Source organism: Labeo rohita, chromosome 19 (assembly GCF_022985175.1).
Source record: "Labeo rohita strain BAU-BD-2019 chromosome 19, IGBB_LRoh.1.0, whole genome shotgun sequence".
Classification (NCBI taxonomy): Eukaryota; Metazoa; Chordata; class Actinopteri; order Cypriniformes; family Cyprinidae; genus Labeo; species Labeo rohita.
In genome coordinates this window covers 28351290-28369223 of record NC_066887.1, presented here as the reverse complement: position 1 = coordinate 28369223, position 17934 = coordinate 28351290, and the positions used below count along the sequence as shown (strand labels likewise).

The following is a 17934-nucleotide window of genomic DNA, read 5'->3' as shown; positions in this document are numbered from 1 at the left end:
TCGTTTATTTATTTATTTTATTTTTTTTTACAAGGTTTCAAATTTGTGTTCCTACTTTATATCAACATCATCAGATATTTAAGTCTCACATTTTATTTGAAGATATCTATGCCAACTTTTAAAAAAATTATAATTTTAATGAAACAATTTGTGTTGTTTATACAACTTACCTCTAATTTATACTTTCTTTATTGTGTTAACATGTGACATGGTGCCATGGTAATACAGATTTTAACACTACCATGATCATAACAATGCAGTATTTATTTAGATGCCTTGAAGTACCATATACATACCGTGATATATGAGTATGGTAATCATTTACTGATGTACCGTAGTAACATCTGGTACTAGAGATAACTGAAACAATCATGATACAACATTTTATCAAAATGACCATAGTTTGGTTTATTTTGATGTAAACATATTACATGAAATTTCACTTTGTTAGGTAGAGATGGGAAAATAGTGTTGAAAAGCACTGAAAAAAAAATCATTTATTGAACTTTTAAAACAAGCATTAGTCAAAAAATAATTTAGAAAAAAAAAAAAAAAATTATATATATTATATATATATATATATATATTAGGCCTATTATTTGAGTTGCAGTGCATATATTATTAATGGTTTTAGATTTTGATCTTAAAAGTCTTAATTTTTATTTAGTGTTTCTATTTTATATTGGGGTAAATTCATTTATCATAACTGACAGGTGTGATGATCAGTGGGTTTGAGTTTTCACCTTTATAATTAGGGCCTGGGCTTAAATATGGATAGAGTTTCCCAATGAAAGACTGACCTGTGAAAGAGTAGGTATGAGAGCTGGACTCCACATCATAAAAGGAGACCAGACCCTCCTCATAATCCACAAACACACCGACCCGCTGCGGCTTCACTCTCAGAGACAGAGGGATGGAGGGACCAGCACAGGCTTTATATTCATTCCCATTCCTCAGAACAACAGTCCAGTATCCATTACTGGGTCTCAGTGTGATCTCTCCCTTCCTGTCAGTGGATTCTCTGACCACTCCTAAATCCCAGTCAGTCTTTCCCTTCACCTGCACCTCAAAATAAAATCTCCCTGAGGAGAATCCCTCCTTTCCCAGCACATTTACATATCTATCAAATCTCTTTTTGTTGTCTGGGAGTTTCTGCTTGACGTCTCCATGTGTCACTTGTTTTCCATCATCAGACAGGATGAGATATGGATGAGCTGTATCAGGATCCAGAGTCACATCCACTTAGAAAACAAAGAATATGAATCACAACTTCACACTACAAAGATTTTGTGATGATGTTTTAATATTTAATCAGTTTTTAATCAGATTGTACTGCAGTAATGAAGCTATGCGAAATGCATGGTTCAAACATTCCAATACATGCTAGCATAACAAAAATGTGCCGAAATGCAAAAATCTTTTGAAGATATCCCTTAACATTAATCTTACCATAGCAAAAAATAAATAAATAAATAAATAATAAATCTGGCTAAAGTAAATTTTTCATCTCAGTTTTTAGTGTTTATTTAAAATGAGACAAATCTGCTATCATTTTAATCTTCAATCTATATGTAAATTGCAGTTTAGATGCTTTAATGCTTTGCTAACTAGCAGAAGACACTTACCAGTTTGAAATTCCAGTTGCGCAAATGGGAAATGTTGCAACACTGCATTACAATGTGCCCTGCTATTATTATAACTATGCTATTCTATGACATTAGAGATGTTATTTACATTAATTACTTTCATGAATTTTAATGAGAAACAGTGGCAAACAGGTGAATAAATAGAGTCAATGTTCAGAAATTAATATTTCAAGAAATGTAAAGCATTTTGGCTGGTTTTTTGTCTCCTGTTCTGTGAGAGCTGTGTGTGGAGGGACGGAAGTGTTGTGTTCATCTCTGTGTTTTTCTGAATGTCTGAATTTGTTTCTTCATCTATTTGCCCACATTGTATGAACTATGCTGTACAGCTGTGTGTTGTGATTGAGGCCATCCCAAGCATGGAGCCCTGGCCTGTTCATTGTGAAACTCCAAAATTAGTTTAATTTTAATTATTTAAAAAATTACATTAATTCAAAAAGGTTAATCGTTTTATTTTATTGATAAAATATTTTAGTTTATCTTATCTATTTAAAAAAAAAAAAAAAAAAATATTAGATTAAATAACATTTTAAGCTCTCATATGGTCTGTTACAACATGCCCCTCAGATATTAAAATGTATCCCACTTATGGGGCATGTTGTTACATTTCACTTCCATTTTTGGGCGTAAATAAAGAAAAAAAAAAATGCATATTTGTACTAGACGTGTGAAATTAATGTGAAAACTCTGAACCCTATGCAGATTTTTTAAAAATTAGGAAGTCGAAAATTGTTAGGTTATGCCCTGCTCTACCTGTGAATGTAAGGTGTAGCACAAACAGCACACTGTACCTGCATAATGCTGCATCCACTTCAGCCCTGTAGAGACACATGACAATAAAACATCATGAGATCTTTGGGATGACTTTATGTGTGGAATTATAGACAAGCTTTAAGGTTATATGTAATAGCTATAAGATTGAATAATTTTTTATAAAATTGTGTACAACATCATGTTTTTATCCGATTATTGTATGTGTTTCTGCTGATATGTCGAGAATCAAGCAGAAACCCCTGTTGCCTTGTGTTTAAGCTCTTAATTTTTCTTTTACAAGAACAGCTATAACTTAAGCACTTTTTGGACGTTAATTGTTTCTCATAGGGGCATAAGGAAATTTCAGCATAATGTCTTATCAATTTAATTTCATTTTACAAACAAGAATCTTCTTTCCAACTACTAAACTGATTTGATCTGACATGTATTCACAAAACAAAGATGGAACAGTTGAAAGACAAATTAATGGCAAGTAGCAAGTGAAGGTTTATCACGTCTCAAGTCTCATGATTGTGGTTACAGGGATGAAGCTTCTATGTGCTAAAAAATGTACTACATATTTTCTGTAATTAGAGATGAAAATGACCTGCCCTCTTTAAGAAGAACTGATAATGAGCCACAAACACATGATCGTCACATACTTATTTCAGCTTTAATCAGACTCGTTTTTTATTACTGATATTGAAAGAAGATAAATATATGTATCTTTACAGTGTATTTGAGATTGACATACCAATTGCTGGGTGGCTGAGTTTCCTGTTTAGAGTGTCCTGCAACTGAGTCACAACCCTCCTCAGAGCCTTCAGACTCTCATGAGTCTTCACACTGATCTCAGGCCAGTTCCTGGTGTTTATAGGGCTGCACATGGATAAGTAAATCTACAGCAGGAGAGAGGAGAAATCCTTCCGCATGAGGAGTGTTATGGTGTCAAATATTGTATTATCATTGATCAGAGAGATGTTCACTGACCTGTAGGAGGTGGAGGTGATCTTCAGTATGTAAGAGCTGCTCCAGCTCAGCGTCTCTCATCTTTAGCTCAGTGATCTCCTGCTCCAGATCTTCAATGAGCTCTTGCTCCTGTTTCTCTGCTGCTTTCTGCTGCTGCTCCATCATCTCCAGCAGTTCGGTCTGACATCTCTCAATGGAGCGGATGAGATCAGTGAAGAGCTCAACATGGGCTGCTTTCTCCTCCTCTGTGTTTCTCTGCTCAACAAGGTCAGTCAACAGATAGTGGTGTTTGCTCGGGCAAGAATCAGTGTTACTATTGCTCATACTTTAAGCAGTTTTCAAAATCAATTGCTCATACTTTAAGGAGTTTTCAAAATCAATCCCAACCAAAGTATAAACATTTTGTCCTGCACTATTTGCACTAAATGATTTGTCAAATCTTGATTCTTCTTGTATTAACTAGCTAATAATGATTAAATTATTGACAGTTGTTTTGTCTGTATTTTCTCCAACCAATGAAAAGCGTTTCGAACAAAGTCACAACATACTGTAGTGATGATCCTTTCTAAATGAATCAGTCAGTGTTTCTGAACAGCTGGTTGAGTGATTGAATTAAAATCAATGCCTCCCTCATAAAAACAGTCAACTGTCACCACCTAATGGTGTAACAATATAACTTGCAGAGAGAGTCACTGTAAAATCTCCACCACAGACAAGCAAAGTGAGTCTTGGTGGACCGCAACTAAATTATCTATAATACATTTTTACTCGTTTACTATTTTAAACTCACTTTTCTGACTTCTGCTGAGTGTTTGATGTCTTGAATTTTCTTGATTCTGTCCTGGATCATCTGCTGCACGTCTTTCTGTGTCTTTATTAGTCGAATCTTTAGAAAGAGAACAACACATTTATCATAACAGAGATTTGCTGTCTTCTGACTTGTAGTGTTTTCATAATTAACTCTTTTATGTCACAAAGAAAATGTGATTCATCATGATATGAGCCTAGTTTTGACAGTAACTTCTACCTTCTTCTTTTCACTCTCCACTTCTAGAGGAACAGTGTTGTGGTTCTTGTGAACTCCTTCAGTACAGAACAGACACACACATGTCTGATCATCTCTACAGAACAGCTCCAGAGGTCTCTCATGTTTCTGACATATATAGTCCTCCAGATTACTCACAGGATCCATCAGTTTATGTTTCTTTAAACCTGCCACTTTAAAATGAGGCTGCAAGTGAGTTTCACAGTAAGAGCTCTGACACACCAGACACGACTTCAGGGCTTTCAGTTTTCTTTCCTCACAGAAGTCACACAGAACTTCACTGAAAGTCACACTTATTTTCTCAGGACTTTTCTTTTCATAGTGATCTACGATCTCCCTGAGTGTGGTATTAATCTTGAGATCAGGTCTTTGGTTGAATGTTTCTTTACAATATGGACAGTTGCAGGTCTGGCTGTTGTCCCAGTGTTTATTCAGACAGGTCTTGCAGAAGTTGTGTCCACATGGAGTGCTGACTGGATCAGTGAACACGTCCAGACATATAGAGCACTGAAGCTCCTCAGTCAGTGGACCACTGGAGGATGACATTACTGGAAAGAGAAATTATGAAGATAAATCACATACATTCCTGAAAATTATATTTTACACAATACTCACATTTATTCCCTTATTAGGAATGTATTTAAGTCTTAGTTTTATTCAAGTCAAATATTATTTAATATCAAGCTGATTATACTAGATTAAACCAATTCGAGCAACAATGAAGTATCAGGGCATATCAAAATGTCTGCACGTAATTTGTACAGTGTATTTCCTCCTTGTAAAAAATGCTTTAGGTATTTCATGATATATATAAGATGTTACCACAAAATTATTTTTTTTTGCAATGTTTTAACACCAATTTTAGCCAAATATGGTTACTTAATATTTACTGCATTATTTCACATCAGCTCATTTTAAATAGCTCAACAATGTATAAACAAATAAACTATGTACAAGTATTGTATTCAGCTGTTCACTGATACGTTATCAAAATAAATATTTCACTGTTTCCAACTTAATCAAATTAGATCATGACCACTGAATTGTTTTTCATAACAAACTATTTCATTTCAAGTAAAATATTCTCACATAAAAATATATTTCTCACAAAATAAACTGCAAAATGTTGATTTATGTGATTTTCAGTTGCAGTGTAGCAGGTTTGTGTTCAGTGTCTGCAGGTCATTTACTTCCTGTTTCTTTAGTCTTCATGTTGTGTGACAGAATGCCAGAAACACAAACATTTGCTTTACAAGCAAACAAATGACATACTTTTAATACTATTCTCATACCATTTTAATGCACTAAACATTCAATTCTGTTGGGGAAAATCTCCAGCCAGTGCACTCATAGAATCACATGAATATTTGCTGTTCCTAATGAAGGCAAACAATATTAACATAAACATAAATCATTTATCTGTCACTTACCTGTGTGTATCAGATGTGTCCACAGGGGTCTTTAATCGGCTCAATAAAATATAGGGATGTGACGAGATCTTGTGGCACAAGATGTGTCTCGCGAGATCTCGTGACGATATCCTTGCAAAACATTTTGCAGTGTTTACATTTTAGCTGCACGATTAATCCTTAATATTTGGAGATCTCGATTCAAACACCCATGCGATTTTATTCCTGAATGACAACAACTTAGCTATGTCTATTAGGACTGTTTCACATCGCGAGTGTCAGTGGAGCGTGAGAAGCAGGTTTTGTCGCTGCTCATGTTAATGAATCGGAGGGTCGGGGTAAATGTGAAGGCAGAAAAAGCAACACAAACAGTCTTTTCAACCACATTATAATCATTATTTCTGTTACAGACATTTAAATAACAGAAGTACTGGGATAAAAGTTTATTGTTTGGGTATAAACCACTGATCTATATATAATGACTCTCTTATAGATCAGTGGTATAAACACTAATTGTCTACAGTAGCGAGCAAAACTAAAGCATCTTAACACTTGCATGTATTGTAACGCTTATCCTCTTCCGCCAGGAGGTGGCGACAACTTTTTAAAAAAAGTATGTCATTTAATCATTCATTCGGGAGATTTCAGTAGTCAAACAAGTCTTAATAAAGTGAGACACTGACTCCTTCGTTGAATGTTTTTTTTTTATTTTTTTATTATTATTATTTTGTTTAAATGCATATGTTTTTAAAAGACTTATGCAATGAACAGTTTGTCAGAATCACTAGTAAATTATGTTATTTTGTTTAGTTTTCTAATCTTTTTTCTGCAGAATCGTGAGAATCATGGTCTCCAATTTATTAAAAACAACTGGGATTCTCAATTTATCCAGAATCGTGAAGCTCTTGTTTAAATGTTGTTTATTACTGCATATAATTCATTAAAATGGAAGTTTAATTTCATAAAATTCAAAATGCACCTACATGTTTTTTGCATTTTGCCTTTTTCAGTTGAATAAAAGACTATTTTCCCTATATATTTCATCATTGAGGATTTCTTAAGAAAAGTTTAAAAATCTCGTCTCGTCTCGTTCTCGTGAAACCAGTCTCGTGTCTCGTCTCGTCTCGTAGTATAAGTGTCTCGTCACACCCCTAATAAAATATTATGTCGTTTAAAAAGGTTGGTCGTTTCAGGTGTCTATGTTGTTTCTGATCAAGTTAGTTTCACTGTCACTGAATCTGAACAATGTCAGGGAAAGCGATCATTTCCAAATGTCTCCAGCAGAGGACGTCTCTTACAATGACTGCTGTTATAAGTGTTAACTGACCCAAAAATTGATGTTAACTATTTTTTAAAGTGCCCATATTATGGATTAAAAAAAGGTTCATATTTTGGTTTTGGGAGTCCCCAACAAGAAGTTGACATGCATACAAGGTCATAAAACACTTTTATTGTCTTATAATATGCATTTATTTTTACCTTATTCGCTCAACGACTCCCAAACGGTTCGTTAAAACGAATCATTTGTCCAAACCACTCCTTTGCTGACACTAATCTGCGGTGATTGGTCCGATGACCCAGTCTTTTGTGATTGGTTTAACGTGCAGCGAAATTCAAACACGGAACGCCCATCACCGTTAAGGTCCTTTCACACGGGACGCGGCGAGCGGTGAAACTGCAGCGCGGCTGCTGCCTTCTCTTGTAGTGGAAGCATTTTGTAATAATAATAATAATAATAATAATAATAATATATTTTATTTATAAAGCACTTTACATTTTAAAGAAAATCTCAAAGTGCTACAGAAAATGCAATAAACAGCAAAATATCAAATTTAAAAACTTTTTTAAAAAGAAATGTTTTTAAACCCCTTTTAAAAACATCAGTTGTTTGGAGAGCCCTCAAATACTCAGGGAGGGCATTCCGCAGACGAGGGGCAGCAGCACAAAAGGCTCGATCCCCAATAGTACGAGTCTTAGTCATTCGGGGAAGGAGACGATAAGTGTTTGTGGAGCGAAGGGAACGTGCTGAAATCTGCAGATTGAGAAGTTCTTCAAGATAAATTGGGGCATTGCCATGAATGCACTGATGTGTAAGTAAGGAAACTTTGTATTCAATCCGGGCAGAAATGGGGAGCCAATGCAATGATTGAAGTATTGGTGTGATATGTTCATATTTACGCACTCTCATCAGGATCCTAGCAGCACTATTCTGAATATGCTGGAGTTTCGCGATGCTCTTGCTAGGGATCCCGATGAGAAGAGCATTACAATAATCCAGCCTTGAGGAGACAAAGGCGTGCACAAGCTTCTCAGCATCATGTAGGGTAAGTGTAGGACGAAGTCTGGCTATATTCCTGTGGTGATGAAATGATGTTTTGCAAAGATGTTTAATATGGGCCTCAAAGGTCAAATGAGGGTCAAACTTAACACCAAGATTGGTGACTAATGTTGATAAAGAAATGTCCTGGCCAGAAAATGTAATACAGGTTATAGTAGATGTTCTGATCTGATGAGGGGAACCAATGAGGATAGCTTCTGTTTTTGAACTGTTCAGCTGAAGAAAATTATCATTCATCCATGTCCCTATCTCCTCCAGACAGGCAGTAAATGTAGATAAAGTTGTTGATGATAATGATGATGGTGACAGTGATGATGAGCGAGTATCAATTTTCATATATAGCTGTGTATCATCGGCATCATAACAGTCAAAGGAAATACCAAAGCGACTGATGACTTCCCCAAGTGGAAGCATGTAGAGAATGAATAAGATAGGTTCGAGAACTGATCCCTGTGGAACCCCGCATCCAACAGCATGTGAACAGGACCTTGAGCTTCCCATGGCAACAAATTCTGATCTATCTGTGAGGTATGACTCCATCGCAGGATGGTATTATTAAGTCCGATGGAATGATGTAATCGGTTGAAATGTATACCATGATCAACAGTGTCGAACGCTGCAGAAAGATCCAGAAGAACAAGTAGTGATGGTGAACCAGCAGCAGCTGTAATCAGCAGGTCATTTGTGACTCTCACTAAAGCTGTTTCTGTACTGTGAGCGGAACGGAAACCAGACTGAAACTTTTCAAAAATGTCATTATGTTTGAGGTGGTCCTGAAGATGACTGGCAACTACTTTCTCCAGAACCTTAGAGAGAAATGGCAGATTGGATATAGGCCTGTAGTTAGCAGGAAGTTGAGGATCCAGGGTGGGTTTCTTAAGTAATGGTTTTTAGGACAGACGGTACATGGCCATCCTGAAGGGATTGATTTATTATCATGGTGATTAGGTGATTAGGGACTGATTACAAAAATATTTGCTTTCACCAGAGATGTAGGAAAGGGGTCGAGAGCACAGGTTGAAGATTTCATACCCCTAATGATATTCTCAACCTCCTGCTGAGTGACTTCTGGGAAGCATCCAAGCAGTCTCGAAATACCAGACTGCAGGTCAGCAGTTGAGGCAGACAAAGAAGAAACAGAGAGAGAAGAATGAAGAGGTTTAAGAAGATGATTTATGGTGGAAAACAACTGTTTAGAATTGCCAGAACAATTCTGAATTACATTTGAGTTGTACTGTGACCGAGCTTCTTTAATGGATTTTAAATAAGCTTTTTGATGGTCCCGATAGGCCAGCTTGTGAACAGTAAGTCCAGAGGCATTATACCGCCGCTCAAGGGCACGTCCAGATGCCTTCATTTTCCGCAGGTCACTTGTGAACCAGGGAGCTGAGCGAGAGAACGTAATTGTCCTAACTCTGATGGGTGCATGGAAATCCAAAATGCTGCTCAGAGTTTTATTATAAAATTCCCTAGATTCAGTGACTGATGAGACATTTACAAAATCAAGATCTTGAAGGCTTAATGTCAGGTCTTCTGTGTCAATGTTTTTCAAATTTCTGAAACGTATCTCATGTTTGGGCTTAACATAAGACAGAAAAGGCAGTTCCATAGAGATGACCTTATGGTCAGATACACCCAGATCATACACAAATGGTGCACTTAAAGAGGCAGACTCAGTAATAACCAAATCGAGAATGTCGGGAACATCAACATGTTGTCTGAGATTTAAACAATCCAACATCTGCAAAAATTCAGTAGCTAAATTGCAAGAGGGGTTGTTGACATGAATATTAAAATCTCCAAATATTATTACATTGGAAGAAGTTGCACAAAAAGTTAAAAGAAAATTGTACAGCTCCGAAATGAAGCACGTATTTGGTTTAGGTGGCCGGTAAATTAATAGTACTGTCGTTGTAAAAGGGGTCTTACAATTAAATGCCAAACATTCAAAAGAGGACAGCTCAGGGAGGACCAAAGGGGACAAATCCAGGTGACTGCGGTAGATGACAGCCAGGCCACCACCACGGCCAGTGCTATGAGCTTTTTGAATATAACAGTAGCCAGGAGGACAGGTCTCATTTAAAACAGAAAAAACCTCTGGTTGATGCCAGGTTTCTATAAGACACATTATGTCCAAACTTTTGCCCCGAATGTGATCGTGTATTAAACAAGATTTGTTTGTGAGAGACTGAGTATTAAACAATTAAATTTTAATGTTAGATAAAGCAGTGACTCTGTGCACTGGCAGAAGTAAGCTGAAATCCACTCTCCATTTTCTGTCTGGCTCCATGTGTGGCGCTGTTTCAGTATCTCCAGTGCTAATAATCCATGGAGTATGGGTACTCTGATGACGTGGAAGAGATGTGACAGGGCGCATAACTGACCATACAGAAGGGATGGCGTCACCAGACCGGGAGTAAACAAACTTTCGCCGAGAGCTTCTGTGGATATAGCAGGGCCGACGCAGGAGTCCAAGTTCTTTAATAACTGATAAACATGATGGAGTGTTATAGTTGTTAAATTCCATCAGTTGAGTGACCGAGTAATTCATTACGCCAGTCACACGGGCTCCACATTTGTTGCTATCCGCTAGCCACATAGGCAATATGCAGAGCAAGAGAGGAGCTCGGCACCAAGAAGTCATCCGTAGCGCGACTGATGAAAACGAGACCAGTAACACCAAAAGGAGATGCGAGCACTGAGGATTCAGGCAGAATTTGGAGAAGCCGTAGCCGATTAGCTGCACCGCTAACTGCAAACACTTGCTACCAGCCAAGTAGAGTCATCTGAGTCGGTAAAATCTGTACAACAGTCCCGAATTATATAACAGTAGTTCCAATAATCCAGCAATGTAGACTTGACTATATTTTAACAGTTAAAACTCGTTAAAACTAGTTAAATCTTGAGTCGAGTGGAGAAGCGGCGAACAAACAGCGCCAGCGTCCTCTCCCTCCTCCTTCACAGCCTTTTGTGCCATTGAGGCGGTGTATGCGACACGGTCTCGGGGAGGATGTTGCCATAATTACAACTGTCAAGGTCACATTTATATGTACTAAAAGCTGTGTCATCCTGTCATTAATTATTGTCATTATTATTTTTTTCTGTTTGGCACAAGTGGAGTTGTTTTTGAAGAATTGCCTTAAGAGCATAAAAAAAACAACCTTCTCCTCCATTTTCAACTGTCCGTTATAATTTCAGTTAAACGTTCTATGATTGGTTGTTAATAATCTGTTCACTGATTGGTTAAAGCCGACGCAGCAACCGTTGCCGCTCACAAAAAGATAAAATATTTTTATCTTTGGCGGCACCTGCAGCGAAGCGCCGTGCTCGTGGAAGCGGCAGGGTTTTTGGGTGCACGAGCACCGCTTGCGCTCCACCTTTACTCTAGCCCACGACTCGGTGGTAAACAACAACACCCAAACAACCATAGTATATGCGTCAACCCAACACAGAAACGTATTGATAAAGCACTGCAGCTTGTACACCAACGTATTGTTCTATTCTTTGTCAGAACTTCAAGTAATAACAACGACAAACATTCACTATTCATTGACACATTTCTAGACAATAGCGAGTGAACAGATAAAGCTGTCAGTCGGTTAGCCAGAGACCTACGAGCTGCACGGAGCAAACACAATACACACACACACACACACACACAACTAAATACGTATTTTGCATGATACAGAGTAACCTTACATGAGAGCAACAAGTTTTAAAGGATTACTCCACTTTCAGAATAAAAATGTCCTGATAGTTTACTCACCACCATGTCATACACAACATAATGTTACACCATATAACACACAGCTACGTATTTTGAACGATCGCTACAAAATACTACCTAACTTACAGTTAGAGGTTCAGAGGAGCAAGCTGGTCCAAATAAACTGGTCACTGCTCCATCTTTTAAGAGCAAGCCTTTGGTGAATCCCGTATTGTACTTAGGATACAGCATCTTCTCGACATGACGCAAACCACATGGGCGGACATTATGCAAATGTGTTACTTCGTGACGTATGGCCGTAACAGAAAAAGATTCGAATTCCTGACGACTCCTTCAGGCTATTGTGAACCGACTCCTTTTTTTGATAGACAATAAGTTTATGTATCGTGCACTGTCGGCAAAATCACTGCTGCGGCAGTGAGAAGTGAATTTAGCATGACATCAGCTGTAAGGGAAGTGGGAGAGGTTATTGCTGTGGAGGTGAGAAAGAGTTTTAGTATACCTGCTCTTAGACCGGTGGAGCAAATTACTGCTGCGGCAGTGAGAAATGGAGGTTAGTATGACGTCTGCTGCAAGAAAGGTGGGGGTGTCATTGCTGCGGAGGTGAGAAATAGTGATTTCGAATGGAAACTCCAGTGAAAAAAATACTGACCTCTACACATCTGCTGAGACCGGTGGAAGAATTCACTGCTGCGGCACTGAGCAATAGAGTTTGATATGACGTCTGCTGAGGCCAGTGGGAGAATTCACTGCTGCGGCAGTGAGCAATAGAGTTTGGTGTGACGTCTGCTGAGGCCAGTGGGAGAATTCACTGCTGCGGCAGTGAGCAATAGGAGTTGGTATGATGTCTGCTGCAAGAAGGTAGGAGACGTCGTTGCCGAGGAGGGGAGTAATAGAGTTTGGTATTGTATCTTCTCTGAGAATGGTGGAAGAAATCACTGCTGCAGCAGTGAGAATTAGAGCATAGTATGGTGACTGTCTGCTGCAAGAGTGGTAAAAAGAAAGTCAACTGAAGCAAAAATAGTTACTATTCAGTTCAATTCTGATCAGTGAGGACTCAATTGCATTTAATGACTGTGCAGAGTTTTATCAAGTTTAGTTTAGCTATGAGCAGCTCTACTGTAGACAGTAAAAGCACATGCTGTCACAGTTGATGGGTTAGAAATCGCTGATGTGGGAGTAAAATTGGAAATTTTGTAGGGGGGAATTCACTGCTGCGGCAGTGAAGTAATAAGTGATTTGTTAGGGTAAATCACTGCAGTGTCACTAAGAGATAACAGAGCTGATTTGAGAATGGTGGGAAATGTCACTGCTGCGGCAGAGACATACTGACGAATTCCTGGAAGACGGACCCAATGAGAGGGAAGCGAGGGTCCAAGATGTACAATTGCCTGAAAGAAATCTCAAGGTGGATGGCTCACAGCGGGAGAACAGCTCGACCATTTAAAGCAAGGTACTATGTCTATCCAGGAATATTCATTGAAATTCAGAACCCTCGCTGCTGCCAGTGGATGGAACGAGCGATCTCTCCTCACCACCTACCGGCTAGGCTTGGAGCCCAAACTTCGTCTGCAGTTGGCTGTCCACGACGATCACCAAGGATTAGAGAAATTCATTCAACATTCCATCAGCTGTTCAGACTGCATGTCTTCCTACCAAACCAAAACTGCAGCAGCCATACCCGCACTCCTCCAGAAGGAATGACCCCTCCAGAACCAGCCTCCGAACCTATGATTCTCGGAAAATTGTCTTCCACCGAGCGGCAGAAGAGGTTGACCCGGGGTCTGTGCATGTACTGTGGCGCTAGCGGTCATCTAAGGCTGAACTGCCCCTCCCGGCCGACTCGTTCTTGGGTGAGTGTCGTCCAGTCAGACGCGGAAAATTTACACCCATTGACCACCAATGTACAAATAATTACTTCCACTCTTTCTGTTTCAGTCTCCGCTCTCCTCGACTCCAGGTCAGCTGGCAATTTCATCTCGGGTACCCTCTGCCGCCAGCTCAAGCTCCGCACCTTTACCACGTCAAGCAAATATCAGATACGCTCAATAACAGGAGAACTACTGTCCCGGAGACAAATTCAACACTATTGGACACCATTACCCTTCAAGTAGGACTATTTCACAGGGAGAGGATTCAACTGCTGGTTCTGGAGGGCGCTACCGTCAACGTCATTCTGGGGCGCCCGTGGCTGGTGAAGCACGATCCCATTCTCTCTTGGGGCACTGGCGAAGTACAAAGATGGGGTAAAGAATGCTTCACTAACTGTTTCCCTGACCTTCCGCGACCAATCAAGAAACCCATTTCAGTCTGTGTTACATCCGTTGAAAGTCCTGTGGCTAACCAGTCCGTCAAGATTCCCTCTATTTATTCCAATTTCAGCAATGTTTTTTGCCCCAAGAGAGCTTCCCAGCTACCTCCTCACCGGCAATGGGACTGTGCCATTGACCTCGTTCCAGATGCACCGTTGCCCAGAGGAAGGATTTACCCATTGTCACTTCCAGAGAGTAAGGCCATGGAGGAATACATCAAGGAGGCGCTAAGTCAGGGGTACATCCGGCCATCCACTTCTCCCGCAGCCTCCAGCTTCTTCTTCGTCTCCAAGAAGGATGGAAGGCTGCGTCCCTGTATAGATTACCGGGCCATCAACCGGTACACCGCCAAGTTCCGTTATCCCCTTCCTCTCGTCCCTGCGGCTCTGGAACAGCTCCGCACAGCGCGGATCTTCACTAAATTGGACCTCCGCAACGCCTACAACCTGATCCGGATACGTGAGGGGGACGAGTGGAAGACTGCCTTCGTGACCCCTACTGGCCATTACGAATATCAGGTCATGTCCTATGGTTTAGTAAATGCCCCCTCCGTATTCCAAAACTTCATCCACGAAGTACTCCGGGAGTTCCTGCACCAATCCGTTATAGTCTATATCGACGACATCTTGATTTACTCCTGTAGTGAGGCCGAACAGCGCCACCATGTTGCGGAGGTCCTGCAGAAATTGCGTGAGCATCAGTTGTATCTGAAGGCAGAAAAATGTTCATTTCATCAACCATCTGTTCACTTCCTTGGATACATCATCGACCGTCATGGGGAAGGGGAAGGTGGATGCTGTCATTTCCTGGCAAGAACCCAAATCCATCAAGGAACTTCAAAGATTTCATCTGGACATCCGACGCTTCTACAGCCTTTCAAACCCTGAAACAAGCCTTCACCCAAGCTCCACTCCTAAACGATCCTGACCCCGATCTCCCTTTCGTGGTGGAGGTGGATGCATCTACCACAGGAGTTGGAGCCGTACTTTCACAGTATCATGGTACCCCTGCACGCCTTCATCCATGCGCCTACTTCTCACGGAAGCTCAGCCCGGCAGAAACAAACTATGACATTGGAAACCGGGAACTATTGGCCATCAAGCTGGCCCTTGAGGAGTGGCAGCATTGGTTGGAGGGAGCTGCTCATCCGTTCCACGTCTTCACGGATCATAAAAATCTTCAATACCTTCGCGATGCCAAACAACTCTGTCCCCGCCAAGCTAGATGGGCTCTCTTCTTCACTAGATTTAATTTCTCCATATCATACTGTGCAGGATCAAAAAATGTCCGTGCTGATACCCTTTCTCGTCTCTCTGAGCCCGAAGAAATGTCTGAAACTCCTTCCAACATCATACCTGCCCATCTCATTGTCAGTCCCATCGAATGGACCTCTCCTCCAGCCGTCGCCACTCCCGAACCCAGGACTCTGCCGGGCTGCCCTCCAGGATGCCAATTCATCCCTTGGACACAATGGGTAGATCTTATCCATTCCACTCACGTCTCCCTGGGCACCGGTCATCCTGGGGCCAACAACACTCTCTCGCTTTTGTCCGAGCGCTTCTGGTGGGTCGACATGGCAAGGGATGTTAGACGGTATGTGCGGGGCTGTAAAGAATGTGCCATGTCCAAGAGTCCACGTCACCTCCCCGCAGGTAAATTCCATCCCTTGCCGATCCCGAACCGCCCCTGGTCACACCTAGGAGTCGACTTCATGACCGATCTCCCCTCGTCTGATGGAAATACCTGGTCATTGTCGATCGCTTTTCCAAGTTCTGTCATCTTCTACCTTTGAAAGGATTGCCCACAGCCATGGAAACCGCCAAATGTCTCTTCAATCATGTCTTCCGATATTATGGAATCCCTGAGGATATAGTCTCAGATAGAGGTCCTCAATTCATCTCTCGAGTGTGGAAATCTTTCTTCAAGCTCCTAGGTGTGACCGTGAGCCTCTCGTCTGGATACCACCCACAAACCAACGGACAGACCGAGAGGAAAATCAAGGAGGTGGGGCGGTTCCTTCGGACTTTCTGTCACGGCCACCAGAACTCCTGGAACCAGTTCCTGGGCTGGGCGGAGTACGCCCAGAATTCACTGCGGCAACCTTCCACGGGACTTACTCCTTTCCAATGTGTCTTAGGATTTCAACCCCCGCTCTTCCCGTGGAATGGAGAACCATTTGACGTCCCCACAGTGGATCACTGGTTCCGGGAGAGCGAGAGAGTCTGGGACACCGCTCATCATCACCTGCAGAGGGCAGTGCGCAGGACCAAGGCGGTCACCGACCGAAGAAGGATCCCTGGTCCCACCTTCACTCCAGGACAAAGGGTCTGGCTCTCGACCAGGGACATCCGCCTGCGCCTGCCCTCCAAGAAACTCAGTCCCAGATTTATTGGTCCCTTTACCATCCTGGAACAGGTCAACCCCATCACATACAAATTACAACTTCCACCTCAATACAGAATTCATCCCACATTTCATGTTTCACTCCTCAAACCCTGTCACGAACCTCTGCTTCCCTCCACAGAGCCTGGCCACGAAGAGGAACCCCCTCCTCCAATGGTTCTAGAGGAAGGATCCATCTATTCAGTCAAAGAGATTCTGATGTCCCGGCGTCGTGGTGGTCACCTCGAGTACCTAGTCGATTGGGAAGGTTTTGGTCCTGAGGAAAGGTCATGGGTCCCTCGCGACGACATCCTGGGATCCCACTCTCACCGATGAGTTCCATGCAGCTCACCCTGAATATCCGGCACCTCGAGGAAGAGGTAGACCACCTCGACGCCGGAGAGGTCGGCCCTCAGGAGCGGGCCGTGGGGAGGGGGGTAATGTCACGGATTGGCCAGGTTCTTCCACCACTCACACCCAGCGATCTCAATCACCGGAGTTCTAACTCACCGCACCTGCACCTAATCATCAGTCAGCCTACTTAAGCACACACCACACTTCAGTCTCTGTCCGGGCTCGTTGATACGAAGCGGACTCATTGTGCCTGTCATCAAGAAGTCACAAACTATACTTACCTACGAATACTTACCTGTCTCTCTTGTGTTCTAGTCCTGTCGTTCTTGTCTCTCCAGTCCAGTCAGCGGTGCGTGTGTGTTCGTTCAGCCATCAGATCCAGTCCAGTCATCCTGCAACAGAGGATCTAATATATCTTATCATCATCATTCAAGTCAAGATCAAGTCCTACCAGATCCACTCTCCTCTGCCGAAACATCATCTGCTTCACGTTTGCTCTGCTGTTTAAAATAAACATCCCATTACTGCACTAACCTGTCTTGCCCGTTTGTGTCCGTAACACTGTTTGGGCTTGTTAAGAATAAATCTATGCAGCCTCTGTAGAAATCAGCATGGTACACATTATCATTAACTTATGTATAGGCGTAGAACAAGAAAGGCATGAACTTACAGAAAAAGGAATACGCATGTGAATATAGCGGTTGCTGTGGTTTTTGCAATCCTCTGCGGTTGGTTCGTCAATAACGTGGTATTGAGATGATTGCAACAGCCCAATGGGAATCTTGCGGTTGCTGAGAAATGGAAAATGAGAATCCAGATGACTAGGTAGAAATTTTTGGATGTATTAAAAGGAGGATGGTGTATGGGTTATTAATTAATTAAAGTGCCCCTATTATGCCATTTTAAAGGTTGCTAATATTGTTTTAATAGACTCCCAAAACAGGTTTACATGTATGCAAGGTCAAAAAACACTTTAGTTTTCTCCAAAAATAGATTTAAATT

General features: G+C 41.2%; 1 protein-coding gene across 2 annotated transcripts in view; it reads right to left on the bottom strand.

The window, feature by feature from the left end:
* Positions 1 to 592: 592 nt before the first annotated feature.
* The window catches only part of LOC127182401 (E3 ubiquitin-protein ligase TRIM39), a 303683-nt gene continuing 286341 nt past the window's right edge, over positions 593 to 17934 (bottom strand). The window contains exons 2-7 of one of the 2 annotated variants that reach the window (XM_051137704.1): positions 4393 to 4577; positions 4156 to 4251; positions 3387 to 3620; positions 3151 to 3295; positions 2435 to 2461; positions 593 to 1241 (exon numbers count right to left, since the gene is read on the bottom strand). In XM_051137704.1, coding sequence (XP_050993661.1) covers positions 694 to 1241; positions 2435 to 2461; positions 3151 to 3295; positions 3387 to 3620; positions 4156 to 4251; positions 4393 to 4577 — 1235 coding nt within the window. In that variant the 3' untranslated portion in view covers positions 593 to 693. Of the gene's footprint in view, positions 1242 to 2434; positions 2462 to 3150; positions 3296 to 3386; positions 3621 to 4155; positions 4252 to 4392; positions 4959 to 17934 lie in introns of both variants that reach the window. The other variant, XM_051137703.1, reaches the window with a different exon arrangement.